Consider the following 22,462-nt stretch of genomic DNA (forward strand, 5'->3'; position numbering starts at 1 on the left):
GGAGACAGGTGAATGCCTGGTTCTTTTCCAGAAGAGCAGGAGTCCAGCTCTGTGGCTCATCAGACAGGACACAGGACATCACTCGGCGTAGATGTTAGAGCATGGCTCTAGGGACACCAGCCCAAAGGAAAACAGAACACACCAAGATGCCACAGGAGAAACTGTTCACTTCTCACAAGAGAAAGAACAGGAAAAAAAAACCCTTCAAAGCAAACCTTCAGATCTTAAGCTAGTAAATGAGGAAGCCATACAAGGTTTAACCACATTTATTTGACACCATGATTTCTTAGTCTTGTTAACCTGGCAGTTTGGGGGAAATAAATACCCCTTCCCTTTCTCACTGCATGTGTGTTGACAGAAGTAGAAAAGGCAGAAGCCAAGAGAAGAAGCAGAGGATGCAGGAAATGAAGTAGGGGAGAGAGGAGCTGGAGGGCAGACTTGTTCCCACAAGCCCCTCAGTTAGCAGCATCGACCAGCAAGTTCAAAGCTGGCAGAGTGTTTTTCTCGGGGATAACTGGCCTGCTCAGCACTGGGCACTCAGTTTTGTTTTGCCAGCCCACTGGTGACACTGTTCACAGACACATTTAGTGTGTAACTCAGCAAACACTGACTGTCGTGTAAACCAATCTTGTTTAGCAGAAGCACCATTAGCTGCCACCAAAGGTCCTTGACTCACATCAATCTTCCTTCTGCACTTCCAGCCTCCTGGCAGAGGCGATACACTGAGTAAGTTACGTCTCAACTTGGGAAGGTGTGTACGTCGCAGCTGCTGGCAAGGCTAGCTAGTCTCGTGTCCAGACAGCAAGTGTAAGTGAATCTGTTAGCCTCCTGCCCCATCACATCCTCTAAGGTCCTTGTCACAAGGCGCTGGTACACTAGCTGCAGGGCACCTGGAGCCCAGCCACTCCTGGAGCTCTGTCACAAGGGCATCTGTCTCGTAAGGACACTCCATGTGGTGTTCATCTTGTCAGTTCTGCCCAATCCACAGGGGTGAAGAACGGGTGAGATTTGATATCTTCAACACCAGCCACTCCGGCACCCAAACGCTCCATAGGGTTGAACTGCAGGAGCTGAAACACAAAATTCTGTGAGTGGCAATGAGAAAAGACGGGGTCTGCAGAAGGGAACCACGTGATAAAGAGGCCATCCACAGCCCACCAGCTGTCTGGCTGTGGGCTGGTGGAGCATCCCAACTGAGTGACAAGCTCTTTCAGGTCTGCAGGCATAGCCATGCGTAGTTCACTAAGTTTCCCTCATCCTCAAACAGGGTAATGGGAGCGAAGGAGACAGCTGCCTTCTTCATGACTCGGAAGTCTGGGAGTCCCACAAAATCCCTCCTTAACTACAACACATTAGGACTGCATGTGCTCAAATCTGAACAAGCAAATCTCTGTCCTCCAGACCACTTTCTCTGCAGTGGGTGATGCGTTTGATGAGGTCATTTGATCCAGTGAATGACATCGTTTCAGAATTAGGAATTATGTATAAAATAAGCAAATAATGTCATAGGCAATCAGACCTTTAGTAATGAAAACCAGAGGCAATTGTGTATGACCATACGAAGGCCCTGGGCATGCCAGAGAGTGTGTCCGAGACACTCCCACATCCTCAAATCATATGTCAGCACTATACTAAGGTACACTTTATATACTATATAAACATCTACTGCAAGTTACAAGGGAACAGTCTGTGATCAATGTAGACTCCTGTCAGATCCAGTCCGGCTCTAGACCCCTCTGAAGAGCCTCGCAGTCTGCTCTGTGACATTAGTGCTACCCTCACTACCTTGGCCCAAGGCAGCCACTGACTATAAATCTGTCCTTTTCAGGCCATTCTGTTGGGTACAGTACTAAGTAAGCGTTTGCACTGAGCACAGTGCCTGGGGATTCAACCATCTGGAAGTAGGCACTGGTCTTCGTTCTGATCAATATTCCATAATGACTCTACTTCATGCTATTAATCTGTTCACTCACTAACAGGCCTTCACGTTTCCAGTTCTGGACCAATGTACTGTTAGGAGTCACACATGTCTTCAGCTGAGTTCAATCCTAGGATCAGAACTGCTGGGCTGCTGGGCCACAGAACAGGTTTGTTTTTAACTTACTGAGAAACCACCAAACTTTCCCTAAGTGGCTATCCCTGTCTACACTCCCATCAGCAGGGAGCAGGGGCTCAGGATTTTCTACCTCAGCTCTGGAGGGTACGTGGCATCCTGTGGTGGTTTAGTCACACTCCCTGGTGACTGACGAGCATGCTTGTATGCCCTGGCAGCCACTCACAGTCTGCTCAAATAGCTCACCCTCCACCTATTTCCAAACTAAGTTGTCGGTCTTGCTGGGTGATGAATGTCTATTCCTTCTGAACACAAGTACAGACAAGCGGTTTGCAAACAGTGTCTTGTTCTCACTTTCTTCCCATCTTTGAAGCACTCACATTTTTAATTTTAATGAAGTCTACTTTATCAATGGCCCTTTTATGGATCACGCTTTTGGTGTCAGATCTAATTGGCTCTGCGTAGCCCAAGGCCATGAGTGTTTTCTCGTGTTTTCTTTTATGGGTTTTACAGTTTTAGCTCTTCCCTAGGGTCTGTGAGCTATTTTGAGTTAATTTTTACATATGGTATGAAGCAAGGGCCTGGCTCACCGTGGCTTGGCAGGTGACTGCTTACTAATTCCCAAACTCTGTAGAAGGCACACTGCTGCCTTGATGATCGAGGCACCAGGTTAGCCAGTGCAGAACTGTGGATGGCTGAGGCACCTCTGCCTCTTCCTGAACATCACAGTGGGAGTTTCCGTTCCTTGGTGACCCCTTTTATGTGCTTTTGTTTTTCCCTCTCTGGTTGCTGCTTTTTCAGTTGACTTTGAGTTTACTTTATTTGGATAGTTCCTTTTTGTATGTATTAATTTTTTTTTTTTTTTTTTTAAGTAAAGACATTCTAGAGCTCTGACTGGCCTTGAACTCCTGGCAATCCTCCTGTCTCAGCTTGCCAAGTGCTGGTATCATGGGTGTGCACCCCATGCCCAGTTCTTTCTGGTGTTTTAGGGTGCAAGCTGAGACTGTGCTAACTGATGCAGTTCACTCTATGAGACCTGGACCCTGCTGTTTCCACTTCTGTTCTGTTACTGCTGTGTTGCAACTTTCCTTAAGATTTCTTCTTTCACCCCAAGTTATACAGAAGTAAGCATGTTGTTTAATCCCCAAATATCTGTGGATTTAGCCTATTGTTTCAGGGCTGTGGGGTGGGCTTTTTGTTTTGCATTGTTTTTTGAGACAGGCTCTCCTGCAGCCCAGCCTGGCCTAGAACTTGCCTGTGAAGCCAAAGATGACCTTCAGGTTTGTCTGAACACAGCACATGGTTACCCAGGAGGAGCTTCCAGTGCCTGAGGTGACCGTGCACACTCCACAGTCATTGTAGAGCCTTCTACCTGTGTCCTCTGTAGCTGTCTGGTTTCTATAACTACCAAGGTATGGAGGACTCCATTTGTTTTGTTGAATTGTTTTTCCCTTCAATTCAGCCTTTTAAGTACTTTGGGGCTATTATTCATTACCCTTTCCTGGGTTGGCCCTTATCCTTCTGAGGAGCATCAGCCCCTGCCACAATGCCCTCCAAGCTGATTCTTCCACTGCTCCAGCCCTTAGGGTCACCGCATGGTTTACCTTTCCCTAACCTTTTTCCTTAACCTACTAGTATCTAAACTCAAAGTTGTCTCAGGGTCTTTTTCCAGGCACTTTAATGACTTTTTGTACGGTGTGTGCAGATATTCACTTAGAATGTTCCCAGGGTTCTTTTTGTAGTTACTGTAGAAACCACACCACTTAATTTATTGCAATCTACTTCAGAATAGTTCTAATGCAGTAATAGGCAAAATTTTTCTCCCACCATGATCCAGTTCTGTCCCTCTACTTTTGCTGGGCAGTCAGCCTTTGGTATCTAAGGGGTCCTGGTTGTAGAGCCTGTGTGAACATCAAGACCCATGGAGGCTCGAGTCCTGAGGATATTTAAGCAAATGTATCAGCATCTCCTCTCATACACTCAGAGCATCTCTGATGTCTTTAACTCACAACACAGTCTAACCAATATGCACAAAGCTCCTGCACGGCACTGTACAAAGAGAGGTGACAGGAAAATCATGCACATCACTTTCCTTTTTTGAAGCAATGTCTCGTACTGTGATTCAGATTGGCCTGAAATGACTCAATATGTAGCCCAGGCTGGCCTTGAATTCATGGTAGTCCTCCTGTCTCGATATTCCACATGCTGGGATGTGGTGTGTGAACTGCCAAGCCCAGACAGCCTAGAATTTAAATATATACATATTTTGTTTGTTGTTTGAATTTGTGGATGAAGAATGGACTTACAACAAAGATATATATGTATATGTGTGTGTGCGTCTGTGCATGTGTGTATGTGCATGTGTGTGTGATAAATCCAACAGTGCTGTCTCATAATTATTACTGCACATTCTGTATCTTTTATAAGAGGTAGGGAAGATGAATGGGAAAAATACACTTAGACTTTCTTATGAACTTGTCTCTTACTGCACTGTTCACAGCATCCTTAGACCCGAGTCCCACCACTCCCTACACCCTGAGAGAGTCCCTAGCTCCTGATGTGCACATCCCTGCCTGGGAGTTACTGAGTCATTCTTTTTCTGGTAGAGTCTTTATTTTACCTTTTATGAAAAAATATTTTTTCTGAATTACTGGCTGACTGCCATTCTCTTCCAAACCACGAACGCTACTCTAGTGCCCTCCACTCTCTGCTGGTTTGATGAGGAACCAAGCATTACTGCACCTCCCGTGGGAGGTGGGAGGAGTTTCTCCCTTCCTGGCTCTACATTTTCCCTGTTTCCGCCTTCCATCTATCTGCAGCGGTGTGCCTGCATGTGGCTCTCATTCTTCTCTGTGGAGTCTGCTAAGTTTCTTCCATTGTTGCCAGGAACGTTTTCTGTCGCTATTCCTTCAAGTACTTCTGTGACTTTTCCCAGCTCCATTTTCTTCTAGAGTCTTGTTTTAAGTACAATCAGCACATTTAAAAGGAAAATATTGCCTCGAAGACTCTCTGGTCCTGTCCACTGCTCTTCACATATCTAGTCTGTCTCAGATTGGGCCACTCCCCCTGACTGATGCTCCTGAGTCTGTCTGGATGTGCATTCCTCGGGGACTTCCTTCACTCAATGAACTTCTCAAACTAAACCCCCAACCTGCTTTCCCTTAAGCTTTCAGTTTGAAACCTACTTAGTTGTGACACTTTCTCTGACAATATTCATAGTAACTTGGGAGTCTTGGTAAGCTCCACATCTGGGGTCACCCAAGACGACACCCATCGTTGGTGCTTTTCTCTGCATCCACTGCTTCAGCTAGGTTTTATATCATATTTCCCTAAAGTTTCTTCTCCCAACAAACTATCATGGCCGCTGGTCTGTTTCTTTGTCTGGTAACCCACTTCAGCCAGCTCTGAAAGTCTGCTGAAAACACAAACACACACACACACACACACACACACACACACACACACACACACACACACTGAACTATCTGCAATGCACTTCTGACATCTATGGTTGTTGGTTCTGATTTTTAAGCTGAGCCTCCATGTCTCTATAGCTTGGCTGTCATCTAGTCAAGCTTCTGCCCACAGGTAGGAGACTGGCTGTATAACACGGTTAACTTAGGGACTGACTGTAACTCTATGGTCAGTTATCCTCCATTCCTTTCATAAAGAGAAAAACAGAGGCTTCAAGAAATTAGTAACTTGCTTAAGATTATACAGGCAGTAAGCTGCCAAGCAAGAATCTTAATTCAAGCACACTGACTCCAGAACCCATACCACACACACAGCATACAGAGCCCCCAATGTGTAATCACGAAGTCTGAGAACCTATGCCTAATCCTCTCACTCAGGCAGAAGAGACAGTAGGACTACTGTAAGTTCAAAGCCAGCCTGGTTATACAGCTTTGGGTCAGCCAGAGCTACATGGTAAGACCCTGTTTCAAAAGTAAATAAATAAACAAGCAAAATACTAATAAATGTTTACCTGAAATTATTTTGCCTAGCATTGTAAATCAATATAGAACTGTTAATTAAAGCTAATTATTCAAAGAACTCTTAGATTAGAAGTGTGTTTTTAGATTGTTTTATTTGATGTGTATGATTAACTATTTTGCATGTTTCCATGTGTACCACATGCGTGCCGGCTGTCCACACAGGTCAGAAAAGGGTGCCAGATCCACTGGAATTGCAGTTATAGGTGGCTGTGAGCTGGCATGTGGCAAAGGGTGGCCAGTGCTCCTAAGCACTGCCACCTCTCCAGCCCACAAAGATGTCCTTTTAAGGCTATTATTATAAACATAATGGGAATATCCTAACTGTATTAAACTCATTTCAGATCAGCTCCTATCTGCTGATTGAAAGACACCAATATTTTAATAAGTTGAGCATCAGAGACTATGGCTGTGGAGCACACACACTACCTCAGGGAGGATCTCCACAGGCAAGTTCTTTCTCTTTAGATGGATTCCTACCCTCTCGGTCTAAAACATAGCTTCAAATGTGAAATTCCTACAGTTTGCACTTAATGTTTGCTGACATCAATTTACTCAGTCTGGAGATTCTTCTGCGGCTCTGCAAGGGTCACTGTCAGCTTGTAACTCCTTTCCTTACTGTCTGCTCACTCTGCCATCTCACGTGCCACCAAAGGGTCAAGAGAGGTCAAAGGTCGCGCTGCTTAGGAGAACATGTCCGCCAGCAGAGGCCACACAAGGAACTCAGCACTGTCCACCAGCTCCTTGACCCGGTGACAGTGTCACTCAGGGAGACGCAGGGACCTTATCTGAAGGACTTTCTCATAGGTGGTACCCCCACTGATGAAGGGCTGAGTCCTCCGGTGCTGAGTCTTTGCAAACACTGGCTCCTGGACTTAGTCAAATGTCAGTACTTACCTCAGTACTGCTCACATTACTAAGACTCAAGCAAGAAGCAGACAGAGCAGAGAGGAGACTACCCAAGGCAGAGTAACCATTCCACATGAACCATGCGTGACTATTCTACAGGTAACCTCGATAACCTGTGGGGTGCTTGCTGAAAGGTCCCTGCCAGGGACTCCTCTCCCTTCTGACAGCAGATGGCTTTTTCTCAGCAGGAGTGGACACTTCCTTGGGCAGAGATAAGATGGTTGCTAATACGAAATAAAACAGACCTTCAGCCTCAACCACTGCACAGGGAACCTGCTAAAGACCGGGGCAGCACGGTGGGTTACCATAGAGATTCTGTATTCATCATTAGGAAATAACAGCTTCTTCAAGGGAAACACACACAAAGCTAATCCCAGACTTTCCCTCTCCCCATCCCGCAAACACTTTCAATTTACCTTTCACCACAATAAAAAAGATGGCTCCTAGAGCAGCTGGAACTGAGCGTCTTATTTGGTCATCTCTGACCCTTACACCAGATGAGGCTCTGTGTCTGCATCTCAGTGTCTCTGTCTCATACTTCTTCCCGTTAGTGTCCTCCTCATCCACCTCTCCCTCCTCCTCCTCCCCATCTTCCTCCCCCACCTTCTCCTCCTATTTTTAAATCTTGTATGTTTGTTTTGAGCCAGGCTCCTGAGTATCCCAGGCTAGCCCTAAATTTACCAGTAGCCAAGAACCTTAACTATAGGTATGTGCAGTCATATTGCTTTCATTTAGTCTGCGAAGGGAACTCTGGGCTCTGTACATGCTAGGCAGGCACACTAGCAACTGAAGCCCACTTCCAGCCCATGACCACCTTTCTTTCACAGAGACGAGCAAATTGCCCCACTCTGATACTTCCACTTTTGTGCACAACAGCAAACCCCACACTGTAGATGAGCTGTGTCTTTCGTGAGAACCCGCCATGTCACTACGACTGTAAGTTCATCCTTCACTCTGACCCTTCCTTGTCACCCTTCAGTCCCCTGTGCTGCTCCTCCCACATCTAACCCCATAACTAAACCACTTCAAAGGCCCAGCAAAAATAACAAGTTCCTAACACATCCTTGGCAACCACAGGGCCCTCCTTATCCTGGCTCGTCAGAGACCTCTGAAGCAGTCTCTGCCTGTCTGGGCTCCTCCTCAGCCCCAGTGGAGAGGGGCTGCTCTCCTTCAGCTTCAGCTCTCTGCCTTAGCACTGCTAAATGGAATCAAAATTACTCTTTAGGAGAACGCACTTAGTGTTTTTCTTCATATAACCCTCCTCTTTTAATTTTTATTTTCCCTGATTTAAAAACATCCATATTCATTGATTAATTTTAGTTCACCATTTTCAAACCACCTTTTTTTTTGTTTATGGCTTTCATGGAAGTGCAAGGACTCCAGGCCTGCCTGGTATGCTGTGATCCCCTCCCCCACAACAGAACAGGACAGCGCAGTGCCTTCATCAGACACCCTGCAAGGACTATAGAGGCAGGAGTCTTCACCTGAACACAAATTCTCAAACATCCTGAAATCTTAAATTTCCTGAGTATACACAGGATTCCCAAAACCTTTCAGATTTCAGAACACTGGGGATGGTGGAATTTTTCATTAGGACTGCCTAACCAGAAAGTCTCCACACACACAACAAAACTCTACAATCTAGAAAGCTCTGGTACTTGGGGCTTGTGTTATTCAGCATGTAAATTAAATGAGAGATCTAGCTTGAACAGGTCATTGGAACCTAAGCCTCTCTGAGTCCACATGTGTACATGTAGCCTACAGATGCCTGCCTAGCATATATAGAACATGTGTTGTGTTCACTCATATAGATGTAACTCTATATGAGTCTTTCCTACCCAAACTAACTCCTACTGGCTTTAGTGCATAGGCCCTACTGACCTGCAAGACTGAGGAGCTTAGGCAGGAGGACGACTCAATTACCTGTTGGATGAGTGAACGAGCCTCTTCAGAAACACAATCTGGCATGTTCAAAGTAGTGTGGGTGTTTATTCCCGCTGGGTGGCATTCCACCAATGTCTGAAAGAGTCAATCAGGTACAGTTCTTATCCCAAATCACAGCTCACCGTGTTCTATCACAGGGCACAGAGGCAGCAAGTACAGAGAGCTGACACCATCTACACAGGGCACAGCCAGCCACAGAGCGTCACTGAGGCAGGTTAGGCTGAATGCTATGAGCCCAGAGAGCACCTCCATAAAGCAGCTGACAGCCAGCATGCTCAAGCCCAGGTCTGTCCCTTCTCCTTCATTACCAGGGACTGGATCCTAACAGGAAAGCTTGACACAAACTCCCAAGAGGGACTAAGAGCTTTGAAATAATGAAGGTTCTTTAAAATCTTACTAGCATAGTTGCTAATCACAGTGTTTCAGCATGTACACAGTTACCCTTTACAGTTCAGCTGCAAGCGCCAGTCACCGTGTACTTCACAGCAATCTTCCATTGCCAACTCACATACTTAACCAAAGTGGGACTGTGTGTCTCCTCCAGTTTCTTCCCAGGAGGCAACAGACACAAAACTCTGTTAGGATCTATTAACCTTATTAATATTAATCATGCTTAAAAGTTACTAATCAGAGAGTATATTCTCTGTCCCCAAGCTAAAACAGATAGGAAAAATGTGCAGTATTGGGGGTAAAGATGTTACCTTTAATGCCAACACTAATTTTTAAAAATCAAATTCCCCCTAGCTTCAGACAAGACCCTTAAAGAATCTGAAGAATTCTAACACATGCCTGTTACACCCCCCACAGAGGTAAATCTGTTAAAGCTGTACCACAGACAGCTCGGATGATACCTGTAGCACAACAGAGGCTTGCCATCCATTTATTCAATGTTACATGATTTTTAAAATCAGAATCTTGATAAGTTTCTCTGCCTGTTTCTGACACTGAAGCTTGGCAAAGGCTCACAGGCTCGACTTGGAGCCTGGTGGCATCTGGGTAAGAGCGCCGGGTGTCCGGGTCACTGCGTACCTTGCCAGTGAGAAGCTCGAAGAGGACAGCACCCAGGCTCCACCAATCACAGGCTTCAGTTTCTTCTGTGACTGCTCCAACCTCTAAACACACCAAAAAAGGTTGATATTAAAATTCCAGAGGTCAATTAAACTTTCAAAATTAACATGTATTAGCAAGGTGACCTTGTTAATGCTGAGAGCGCAAATCCTAACACTCCTGGGCTTTCAAATCCCTGAAAGTCGCTTCTCTCTTTGGTTACCTACTGGGGCTGCATTTTTCCCCGACACAGCCATACATTAAACAGAGACCTTTGTTCTTCAGCTGACGGAGGGACACCTTCAAGACACTGTACTTGAGGCTGCTGGAACTCATAAGGCCAGCACCTGTTTATCTTCCAATTCAAGGAACACAGCTGATGTCCCTTCCAAACCACCTTTTGTTTTAGAAATAAAGACTCCTTGTAACCAGAAGGAACTTCAAAAATTACCTAAGCTGATATTAATGACCCTGCTGGAGACCAGGGAGAATACCTCATCTACTGTCACATAACAGGAGATGATGACCCAGCCTCCCCTTTGTCTCTTAGTCTGTTGTCCTGAAGAAGAAGCCTGGAAAATGCAAGCCCACACATTCTGAAGTTTAGAAGAAATACCATTTAAACTCACAACAAAACCGCTCATTTACAACAGCCAGAAACCACAGTTCTGCCTGTTCCTTCCAGGGGACTTGAGGAGTCAGCTTTCAGTTGCTCCACAATGAACTCGACTCTGAGGCTCCAGTCACTAAATCCTGCCTGAGACCTAGTTCTCTCCTAATGACTGGTGATTAGTCCCAAGGCCTGGCCAGTATCTGCCCCTCTGACATCATTCAAACAAAAGCAGCTGACTATTATTTGACTACAGGGAGCTTACAACTGGAGACTATGTTCAGAAGTTTCTAGAGAGTTAGTGAGATATAGTGAAATGTAGTAAGTTAAGTAGGCACCAGAACACTGGTTTTAACCACACTCTGCAGAGCATGCTTGAGGAATAATTACACAGTGCTCAGACAGGATACTTCAAGTCCTGAGCAAGGGTAAGGATGGCAACGCATTCCTCATGCAAACAGCCAGAGATGGGCCCATTTCAACAGCTTCTTATTGCTTCTTTGGGACTCCAAACAGCCTACAAAGAAGACCTGCAGCTCAGACCTTCCAGCCTGCCCACAGTGTTCTGCCAATCACAACCTCCATTCTCTGACGAGCAGACCTCAGCTATGTAGCAGAAAAGAAACAGACAATAACTCCTGCCAGAGATTGTGCATGGGACTGAAAGACCAGGATCCATCTAGCACTGTGTGTGAACTGTGAAGTGCATGCACACTGCAGCACTGTTTAAACTGTGAAGTGCATGCACACTGCAGCACTGTGTGTAAACTGTGAAGTGCATGCACACTGCAGCACTGTGTGTGAACTGTGAAGTGCATGCACACTGCAGCACTGTGTGTGAACTGTGAAGTGCATGTACACTGCAGCTCTGTGCTGAATGACATCTTTGCATAGGGCCAAATTACAAGTGTAGCTTATTTTCAAACAGGAGACTTCTGATTAAAGAGAATGGGGGGAGAACTGACAAATGTTTTAGAGATCTCCTCTAGGGTGTTACGATTCTCAGTATCTATCAACCACATGCACACTTGGTACAGACCTAAAAGCACAGTGAGATAGATGGTAAGAGAGCAGGCAGGTTTGCTGGGCAGTACTGGGTGTAGGGAAGGACCTATGTGCATCCTCCCACAGTTTCCACAGACTCAACATTCCTTATTGAAGGAGTGAAGGCCTGACATGAGTCTCGTAACTCTTCTGGAACATGTGAGTTATCTGAGACTCTACAGGTTCAATTTTGCTCCCACCCTCTCTCTTGCCCAGCAACCCTTAAGAGACATACTCCTTGGGGGCTGTTTCAAAGCTACAGCACCTCCTCCTCCACACATAGAGCCACTGTCGCCTTCAGAGGAGTGTTCTTAGAAATGTTAGCCAGAAAACTGTCCAGTGGAAAAAGGACAGCATTTTCAACAAATGGTGCAGGTTCAACTGGAGGACAACATGTAGAAGAATGCAAATTGACCCATTCTTATCTCCCTGTACAAAGCTCAAGTCCAAGTGGATAAAGGACCTTCACATAAAACCAGATATACTGAAACTAATAGGAGAGAAGGTGGGGAAGAACCTTGAATACTTGGGCACAGGGGAAAAGTTCCTGAACAGAACACCAATGGTTTATGCTCTAAGATCAAGAATTGACAATTGGGACCTCATAAAATCCACAAAGTTTCTGTAAGGTAAAAGACACTGTCAATAGGACAAATCAGCAACCAACAGATTGGGGAAAGATCTTTACCAATCCCACATCCAATAGAGGGCTAATATCCAATATATATAAAGAACTCAAGAAATTAAGACTCCAGACAACCAAATAACCCTATTAAAAATGGGATACTGAGCTAAACAAAGAATTCTCAACTGAGGAAACTCGAATGGCCGAGAAACACCTAAAGAAATGCTCAACATCCTTAGTCATCAGGGAAATGCAAATCAAAACAACCCTGAGATTCCACCTCACACCAGTCAGAATGGCTAGGATAAAAAACTCAGGTGATAGTAGATGCTGGCGAGGATGTGGAGAAAGAGGAACACTCCTCCATTGTTGGTGGGATTGCAAGATTGTACAACCACTCTGGAAGTCAATCTGGCAGTTCCTCAGAAAATTGGACATAGTATTACCTGAGAACCCAGCTATACCACTCCTGGGCATATACCCAGAAGATGCTCCAACATATAACAAGGATACATGCTCCACTATGTTCATAGCAGCCTTATTTATAATAGCCAGAAGCTTGAAAGAACCCAGATGTCCTTCAACAGAGGAATGGATACAAAAAAATGTGGTACATTTACACAATGGAATATTACTCAGCTATTAAAAACAATGAATTTGAGAAAATCTTAGATAAATGGATGGAACTAGAAAATATCATCTGGAGTGAGGTAACCCAACACAAAAGAACACACATGGTATTCACTCACTAATAAGTAGATATTAGCCCAGAAGCTTGAAATAGCCAAGATTCAACTAACAGACCACATGAAGCTCATGAAGAAGGAAGACCAAGTGTGGGTGCTTCAGTCCTTCTTACAACGAGTAACAAAATACTCAAGGGAGCAAGTATAGAGACAAAGTGTGGGACAGAAACTGAAGGAGGAGTCGTCTAGAGACCATTCCACCTGGGTATCCATCCCATGTGCAGTCACCAAAGACAGACACTGATGTGGATGTCAGGAAGTGCATGCTGACAGGAGCCTGACATAGCTGTCTCCTTAGAGGTCTGCCAGAGTCTGACATATTCAGAGGCAGATGCTCACAGCTAACCATTGAACTGATCAAGGGGTTCCCAATGGAGGAGTGAGGGAGAAGACTGAAGGAGCCGAAAAGGTTTTCGGCCCCATGAGGAGAGCAATAATACCAACCAACCAGAATTCTCAGGGTCTAAACCACCTGCCTGGGAGCACATGGGGAGGGACCCATGACTCCAGCTGTATATGTAGGGGAGGATGGCCTTGTCAGTATAGATGGAAAAGGAGAATCTTGGTCCCATGAAGGCTGGACACCCAGTGGGGGGGGAATTCGAGGGTGGGGAGGTGGGAGTGGGGGAGTAGGTGAGGGGACATCCTCATGGAAGCAGGAGGAGGGGGGACGGGGTAAGGGGTTCCTGGGCTGGGGGTGGGGGGAATGGGGTAAGGAAGAAAGAAAGAAAGAAAGAAAGAGAGAGAGAGAGAGAGAGAGAGAGAGAGAGAGAGAGAGAAAGAAAGAAATAAAGAAAGAAAGAAAGAAAGAAAGAAAGAAAGAAAGAAATAATAGCCAGAATGTGTGTTCCCAGAAGCCTCAGAAAAACAATGAAGAAATGGTCACAGGCTTGCCGTCAAGTACAGCCCTTGGCACATGTCCTTCCAATCTACAGGACAGGTCAAAATCCCCACACAGCATCTCATTGGCCGTTCAATAACATTTAATGTCCTGCTGAGTCAGCCACGCGCACGCACCCAGACCTCCGTGCAGGGCCTCAGCCCACCCCATCACCGGCATGAGCACAGAAGCAGCACAAATGAGGTTCCGTATTAGCCCAAACGTACAGACTGCCACATACTGTTAAATAGTGAAAATCCAAGACAAGTTTCCCCATCAGCACCCTTAGTGAATACACTTTTTTCCTCTATTCCACTTCTTTATGTATAGAGTAGCCAGCCAGCCTTATGTTACTTAGTTAAGATTTTACCTGTTCAGAACTCAAGACCAAAAATAACAGGTCAGTCACCCATTTAGAGTGTGCCTGTGATGTGTAGACACTGTTGTACTAGCTGAGAGCCACGGCGATGGGGACAGCAGCCACACAGCAGCCCACATTGTGGACAGGATAACTAGGTACCTTATGTATGGAACATGTGTCATATGTCAGTCATTCCACACTTCCTAACATCTGACAGAGAACTTATCTGCATGGACTAAGTATGAAGAGAGACACCATCTCTCTCTGTGTGTGAGTAGCAGGGGATGCAGAACAAGCCAGCTCAGAGAATACCCACCTTAGAGGGTACCTTTTAGGAAGGACCTCACAACTTGTCTAAGGAGCTCCAGACTAGAAACATGCTGTCCCCCACAGGGTTCCTTCTAAAGCCCAGCAAAGGCTTGCTGAGGTAGGCCTGTCCCATTGATGCACACAGTTTACACCAACACTTCTAATGCAGCCTAGCTCATCGAGAGCTCACGTTCCGCCTGCCGCCCACCATTACCACTGGGAATCTGCTCCCAGAGGCGATGTGGGAGGTGCGTGGAGTAAGGGTGCCAGACACAGGATAAATCTTCTGAGACTGGAAGAATCTGGAGGGGTGGGAAAGAAGGACTCACTTTGAGACATAAGGTAAAATTGGCATGCACCCGCCAGATAGAAGACTTCAGAGACCCAGAATCCTACTTCACTCATCACCGGAGACACATACCACCTCAGCAGTCAGAAGTCCCTGGGTGGAAATTCCCAGGTACTTTATGAGACAGACCCAGAGGACAGGTCCTTCACCGTGCTGCGGAGTGGCCAGCTCTTTCTCCGAGACTGAGATTCCTCTGCTTTAGTGCTTTGAAATCCCTGGTCACATCACCCAGGTGTTTGACAGGTAGATAATTATTAATACAGCTTCAGCTGTGGACAGCAGGCAGGGTGGGGTGATGGCCCCTTGGGAATAAAGGCAACTTCCTTTCTCACTTCTGTGTGCACTAGCTCCTTGGGACACACCACAGGCACGGACGCTCTGGTGACACTTGCACTGTGCCTGGAGCTGCCACCGCTGCTGCTGCTGCTGCTGCTCCTGTCCTCCTTCACTCCCCTCCTCTTCCTCTCCCCTGGTTCTCCCTCAGACACAACTAGCTCCATACTCTAAAGCCACCTGGGCCTTACAAAGTATCTGACAAAGCAAAGCTCTCACTTCATGGAGACCAGCGGGCTGGGGACAGGGAACACCTTGCCAGCACATGCCTTCAGCCACCCACTTCCTCTGCCAGGAGGCCCACCCACCTGCAGTAATACCATCAAATCAGCACTGCACCAAGTGGTCAGCCTGCTGACAAGATCAGCGCCATCAATCAAGCCACTGTTCTGTGTTGTGCAGGTGGCTTCTGACCTGAAGGGTTATGGATGATGCCCACAGCCTCACTGCTGTGTCACTGACGTCACAGCTGCTGTGCCTGGCTCTCCCAGGTAAGCCTACTCTACAGCTGAGTTAACTGTGTCACAGCCGGGCAGCTGGAGCACTAGGGAACTACGTAATCACTGAGCTGCCTCACACGCTTTCAATCAGGTGTCTCTCCTCTTAGTTGTCAGAATGCATGATGTTGGCTGCCTTCTTAAAGGCCCTGAAAAACAATTCTTTCTTTTAATAAATTATATAAAACTTTTACTATATAAGATGAAATTACACGGCTATAAAGTAACTGAGGTTTTTGTGGCTGTCAAACCTATTGCTCTGAAACTGCTTTACTTGCAAAATCTCAAAAATATTATAACTCCAGCACAGAGCAAGGGTGCTGACTTCCACAAGCAGCTACAAGACAGCTGATCCGGTCACTGCAAGTCCGGCATGTGGCCAGGGAGGTGGCTCAGTGGGCAAAAGTGCCTGTTGCTCACGTGTGGTACTTACGCGGAAGCCGGATGTGGTGACTGACATCATAACCCGGCACCCCCATAGTGAGATGGGGGACACAGACAGGTCAGCCAGAAGCCCACGAATAAAGCAGCACTGGATACAAACCTACACACTGTGTACACACTGTGCACTCTCCCCCACACTGAGACAAAATTAAATCTTTAATGTCGAGAATGTAAGGAAATGCCACACATGGTGGTGGGGCTGTTTCACGCACACTGTGAGGCAGGGAAGCTGGGAATCCTTTTAAAACTAACTCCATTTTGAAAACTCTTTGAAGTGTGTAAAAGGACAATCTACCGATTTCAAATTCGTCTTCTGGTGCACCGCACGTGTTAACTTCCTGTTTGCCCCAGCACCACCACTGTATTGGCAACCTCTGGGCTGGGCAGTGTCCTTGTTTCCACAATACAGGGGTTTCACAGGCACTGAGCAAAGTGACCAGAGAAAACACACTTCCCTCAGAAAACCATTTCTTAGGTCCTTCTCACAAAAACATGATGAGACAGCGACATCCAAGAATGAGAGGTTTTATCTGGGCTCTGGCTGTGCTGCTCTGCATGGGGTCAGCCATTCCTTCCCCTTCGTCTGCCTCCAGTGGCTTTAATTTTATCACCAAAAGTGCTTTCAAAAGCGTTCATGAGCTGTTCTCACGGCTTCTCCCCCACTAAGGTAGGCGCCAAGGAGTGGAGAACACTGAGGTGAACAGGTGTACTGCATCTCCATCTCTGTCCACTGCCACAACCAGCCACCGTGCCACCCTTCCACCCTCCCTTCCTCCCCTCAGCACTCACTCTTGGCCTGTGCAAGGAAGGTGCATCACCGGCTTCTCACAGTGTGAAGACAAGGAAGGTTCATCACCGGCTTCTCACAGTGTGAAGACAAGGAAGGTGCACCACCATCTTCTCACAGTGTGAAGACAAGGAAGGTGCACCACCATCTTCTCACAGTGTGAAGACAAGGAAGGTGCACCACCGTCTTCTCACAGTGTGAAGACAAGGAAGGTGCATCACCGGCTTCTCACAGTGTGAAGACAAGGAAGGTGCACCACCGTCTTCTCACAGTGTGAAGACAAGAAAGGTGCATCACCGGCTTCTCACAGTATGAAGACAAGGAAGGTGTACCACCATCTTCTCACAGTGTGAAGACAAGGAAGGTGCACCACCGTCTTCTCACAGTGTGAAGACAAGGAAGGTTCATCACCGGCTTCTCACAGTGTGAAGACAAGGAAGGTTCATCACCGGCTTCTCACAGTGTGAAGACAAGGAAGGTTCATCACTGGCTTCTCACAGTGTGAAGACATAGAAGATGCCTGAATTATATTCCAGCTCACCCAAAGACTATGAGGCCACACAGCACACGCCAACAGCTAACTAAACTTGACAAAATTACATTATACAATCCACTCCAGTTCCTAACTTCAGAACAGAATCTTAATTCCCACTAAAGATTCAACCGTCATGTTTCTTGGATACAACAGCAAAGACTGCGGTGGCACCTTTGTCTGACTAGGGTTGACTGTCTCACAGAACTTCAACAAGCCACGGGGGTTTCAGAAAAACAATGTGGTCTTATCAATGCTGACCATCCAAGGCTTCCTAAAACATAGAAGGAGAGTTGCTTAGCCTACGACTGCCAGTCTTCTGAGTCTCCTCCTTACAGCCAAAAGTGTAACACAGCGAGCCAGCTCCAGAGTTGGAAGGAAAAAGGGGAAGCATGGACTCACTTCTGAGCCTGTGGTGGTAGCCTATGATCCCGGCACTCGGAGGCTAAGCAGAAAAATCCTGAGTTCAAGGAGCACCTGTTTACAAAAGGAGATCCTTCCCCTATCTGCCCCCACCTCTGAAAATGAAAGAAGCAGTCTCTAACTGTGTGGCAAGTAGCAAGACCCCAAGCCAAGCACACTCACAGGCTTCAGGGAATCTGACAGCCACTGGAGGCAAGAGCATAATTCCAGCACGCAGGGTCAGTGCCTCCTTCACATCCTCAAGAGCAGGTGTGCAGCCCCAGAGCATGCAGCATCAGCGAAGGGTGTGTCCAAGGCTCAAGTGAAAAATAAAACCAAAGACAGAGCTAAAACTCTTCTGGAAGCCACACTTGAAAATTGAGAAAACCAGAAAATGCAGGTTAAACTCACCGAGATTTTGAGTGAAAGCCACCTTCCTACAAAGCCTCATGAAGATGAATCAACTGTGTATTTTAAGTGCAGTAGTCTCCAACATCCCAAATTCAGAATTTATCTTTCCTTTAAAAGACATTAAATGCCTTCTAGGGACAATTCACAACCTCTCCTAATAGCATGCTGCTCTCACTGGCTTTCTCTAAGACTGCAGGAAATCAATAAATTTGAAATTTTTTAAGGAGAATTTTACATGTAGAAAAATTCTGCTTTAATTTAGGATAATTTTTTTTAAGTATTCCTCCTAGATAAAGGCACGGTAGCTCACAACTGTAATTCCAGCCCTTGGGAGTTACTTGGAAGCAGGAGGATTCGTGAGTTGGAAAGGAGTCTAGGCTACATAGTGAGTTCCAGGTCATCTTAGGCTACAGTGTAAGACTCTCAAAAAGCAAACACACACACAACATCACAACATCCAAGGGCAGCCAGAAGGGGCACATATCTATATGTGATATAAAACCTATAAAACCTATAGATTTCTGGATAGGCTATGTTATTCTCCACAGCTAAATTCGTAAACTACATAAGTCTTGGACACTTCTTTTTTGGGTAAAAATAAAACTCAGTGAAAAAGCAGAAATTATAGTAAATAAAGTTTTTAAATAATACCCCATTAAATCAACATCCACACACTCAAGTAATGGCTCATCAGTAAGATAACAAGCATGTGTCAGACACGGACCAGTTTTACAGCCACAGACTCACACACTACACTAAAATGATAGCAGAAGGACTCTTTGTAAAAAGAGGGAGAAATACAGATGATTTATGCTACAGGATCCTGTTTTGCAAATTGTAAAAGTCAAAACCTAAGTGCCTGACTTTGTGTGTGTGCATGCATATGTATATATCAGCACTGGCTACACTAAGTTTCTGACCTTGCCCATGTGCCTGTCAATGCTGATCACACTGTCTAAGTGCCTGACCTGTACACATGCATGTTGGTGATAGCTACACTGTCTGATCTTGTGTGTGCATATGTGTGTTTATATCAGTGTTGCTTACGCTAAGTGTCGTCTGACCTTGTGTACGTGTGTGCATGCGTGTGCATGTTAGTGGTGGTTACAGGTTGCACATCGGGGGTCTTCCTCATATGCTCTCCACTTATTTTCTGAGACGATCATCACTGAACCAGTTTGGCTAGACTGGGTGGCCAGTGTTCTCCAGGGATCCCTCTGTCTACCCTAACCCAGTACTGGGACGAAAGAGATACCACTGCATCCAGCCTTTTATGTGGGTGCTGGGAACCCAAACCCTGGTCCTGTCGGTACAGGGGGAGCAGAAGCAACCAAACTCGTATCTGCAGCCCTGAGTAACGAGCTCTTAGAAATACCAAACTCTCTCTTGGAAAAGCAAACAAAAACATGTCACCTTTTAGGGTCAAAGAGAAACTATATAAAAACAAAGGCAAAATTTCATTAACTTAAAATCAAGCACCATGTACACACTTGTAACTGTGTGTGTGTGTGTGTGTGTGTGTGTGTGTGTGTGTGTGTGTTTGGGGGAGCTTGGCATGTCTAAATTCTTGTAAAATTTTTAAGTATTTAGTAAAATTTAAAATAGTCAAGATTTTGTAAAGTTTTTACAAGAAACCAAACCTCAGTAATGCACACACATAGTAAAGAAAGGTGCTTTAATAAAGCCATCTGTCATTAGTGATACACGTGAGCCAGGGGAAAGAACATCTTTCTCCCGCTCCACGTGTCCCTTAGCTAGCGCTGGGAAGCGTTAGTCCCACGCTCCCACACACACACACAAGCTCTCCCTGCAGCATCTGCTGCTAATTGAAAGGGACTAGAATTACAAAATCCTAGTCAATTTCTCTCCAGCTCTTGCTGTGTGTAAAGATTTTCTATGCGGGGGCTAAGCATTAGTCGTCCACTACAGCTGATGGCTAAAGACCAGAGAGAAGGAAACACACAGGAAAGCATTTTGTGTCCAGCATTCTATGGACTCAACTGTGGGAAGAGGGACAGTCAAGCATGTCTTTTGTTAGCTCAGTGCAATTCCACTCTATAAATACAACTAGCTGCCTATGACGGTCTATTAACATCCTAGTTAGCCAGTTGTATATGTCCTCTGTTGGGGTAGTCTCCTTTGATATAACTTCAAAAGTAACTGTCAATATTATACCAATTATGTCTTTATTTCTGGCTCCCAAGTATAGTTTCTGGGACACAGGAGGCACTTAATAAATGTGTGTTGAATACATAATCCAATTGCATCTTGTAACACTGTTCATTCAAAACACTCAAAGTACCTACAAAGATCCTAGAATATTTGTTTTAAAAGCCACGATCTATCTCAAGTCCTCTGGACTTTTATGTCTTGTAGACTATGAAGTTTAAGTGACATCTGATGTTCTCAGGGTGGCGAGTGGAGCTCAGATTAGAGACAGTGGAGGTGGGAGTCACTCAGTTGCCAACTGCAGCACTGTTAGCAAGTTGACAGTGGCTTCAGCTAGGGAGTGGAGTGACACCTCTCACAGTAGCTGCCCCTGGGTGACATTTGCTGCATGTGGCATGGGTCTCTGAAAAGTGCAAAGGTTGGAAAATGCCAGGCAGAAAGAAAGCTGGGCCAAGAGAGGAGTCCAGGGCTCCTGTCTCTGCTCATCATGAGGAACCCAGCGCCTGATTCAGTACCTGGCTAACAGATTCTGACACCTGCTGAGTTCCCCTGGGACCACTGCTGCCAAATTTAAAAAAAAAAAAAAAAATGTTTTCAAAAACAGAATTATAAACAGACACACTATCTAGCTAAGCCCAGGGCATTACTTTAGATAGAGGAAAAATACTTTCTTTGAGAATTAAGGGTTGAGACAGAGCCTTCTGACCATGTACTCACGACTCTCCCATCTTAGCCCTCCAGATGTGGGCACTGCAGGTGTGCTCTACCAGGTCCAGTTTACTTTAAAACATTTGTTTTGAAGTCCCCACAACTAAGACAAAATGTTACAAATCACAGCAACATCCTGAAACTTACTGGCAATGTCAACGACTATACCTAGGGCTGTCTCTGAGCTTCCCCCTATTCCCCAGTCTTCAAATCTGAGTTTCATTACAGGTTTGGATGGTTCCTCTAATATCTATAAACAAAATTATCAAAGTTTAGCAGCTGAAATTTAAGTCTGAAAATTCACAGTTATTTATAGGGATCCCAGGTGCAAAGGCAGCTCTTCTGAACATGTGACTGTTACCTGCCTAAGTGTTCACAGCATCTCCAAGGCAGCTCTTAATTCACAGACAGACGGACAGACAAGCAGGAACACCCACCTCTCAGCCCATCCCTTTGAACAGTGCCAGCCCAGCTGTCCATTCTGTGTTGCCCATGTCTGTCATTGCTCCATTGCTTGTGCATGTGGCACATTTGTCAAGTGGGACACAAGCACAGTCTAAATGTTCAGATGTCCCCAGAGCCACGTGGCTCTAACCAGCTTGTGTGCTGTCTGAGGACAACCATGGTAGCGCCTCACACTGTCCTTCCAGGGCACAAGTCACAGCCCTGCTTCCTGCTTTGCTCTCCTAATTCAGTGTGTGCTAAGCTGCCCAGGCTGCCATAGGATGGAAAACAGGATAGGACCACTGCCCAAATGGGCTGGCTCAGGTTAGGCCCCTCCCACTTACCTGGCCTGGATTTCTCCTTAGGGTGACCTGGCAACTGTGGTCTAAACTTTCCTGAATTGCCTGCACAACTTGAGCCAAAACACTTTGGTGTCACTTGATTCAGCACTCTGGGGCTGAATTACTTGTTCAAGGAGTTTCTAGGCATCGCCCCATGCTGTTTTCTTGGGAGATGAACTAAGGAGCGGTTAGGTGCCATGTGGCTTCTGGATGGCTGATGATGGTTCCCAATCCTACAGTCTTGCTTCCTCCCACAGCCCATACCTCTAGCAGGAAAGAACCAACAGCATGCTCCATTCTGCACTGATCATCCCACAGCAACTCCGTTCTGAACGGCCATCAGGTGTCATGGTGTTCCCGACCAAAGCCATTACAGTTGATGGATGAGAAAAAGGCTAACTAGAAACTGAGGATGACAGGCACAGCATTCTCCCCGCTGCTCTGCCGGGCTAGGCAGGCCAAGGCAGCATGTTCTGCTGTTTAACAGAGCTTCTGCAGCCCCACCTGCCTTATTATCATTAACGT

The 22,462-nt window shown here is 45.9% G+C and overlaps 1 protein-coding gene across 9 annotated transcripts in view; it reads right to left on the minus strand.

Annotated features, from left to right (window-relative positions):
• Positions 1–250: 250 nt before the first annotated feature.
• Rps6kc1 (ribosomal protein S6 kinase C1) overlaps positions 251–22,462 on the minus strand; it is a 149,408-nt gene continuing 127,196 nt past the window's right edge. For 8 of the 9 annotated variants that reach the window (XM_076941606.1, XM_076941605.1, XM_076941607.1 and 5 more), the window contains 3 exons: positions 9,928–10,010; positions 8,878–8,973; positions 251–1,070 (listed from right to left, as the gene is read on the minus strand). In XM_076941606.1, the coding sequence (XP_076797721.1) occupies positions 960–1,070; positions 8,878–8,973; positions 9,928–10,010 (290 nt within the window). In that variant the 3' untranslated portion in view covers positions 251–959. Of the gene's footprint in view, positions 1,071–8,877; positions 8,974–9,927; positions 10,011–22,462 lie in introns of those variants that run through there. The other variant, XM_076941609.1, reaches the window with a different exon arrangement.

Source organism: Arvicanthis niloticus, chromosome 10, assembly GCF_011762505.2.
Source record: "Arvicanthis niloticus isolate mArvNil1 chromosome 10, mArvNil1.pat.X, whole genome shotgun sequence".
Lineage (NCBI taxonomy): Eukaryota > Metazoa > Chordata > Mammalia > Rodentia > Muridae > Arvicanthis > Arvicanthis niloticus.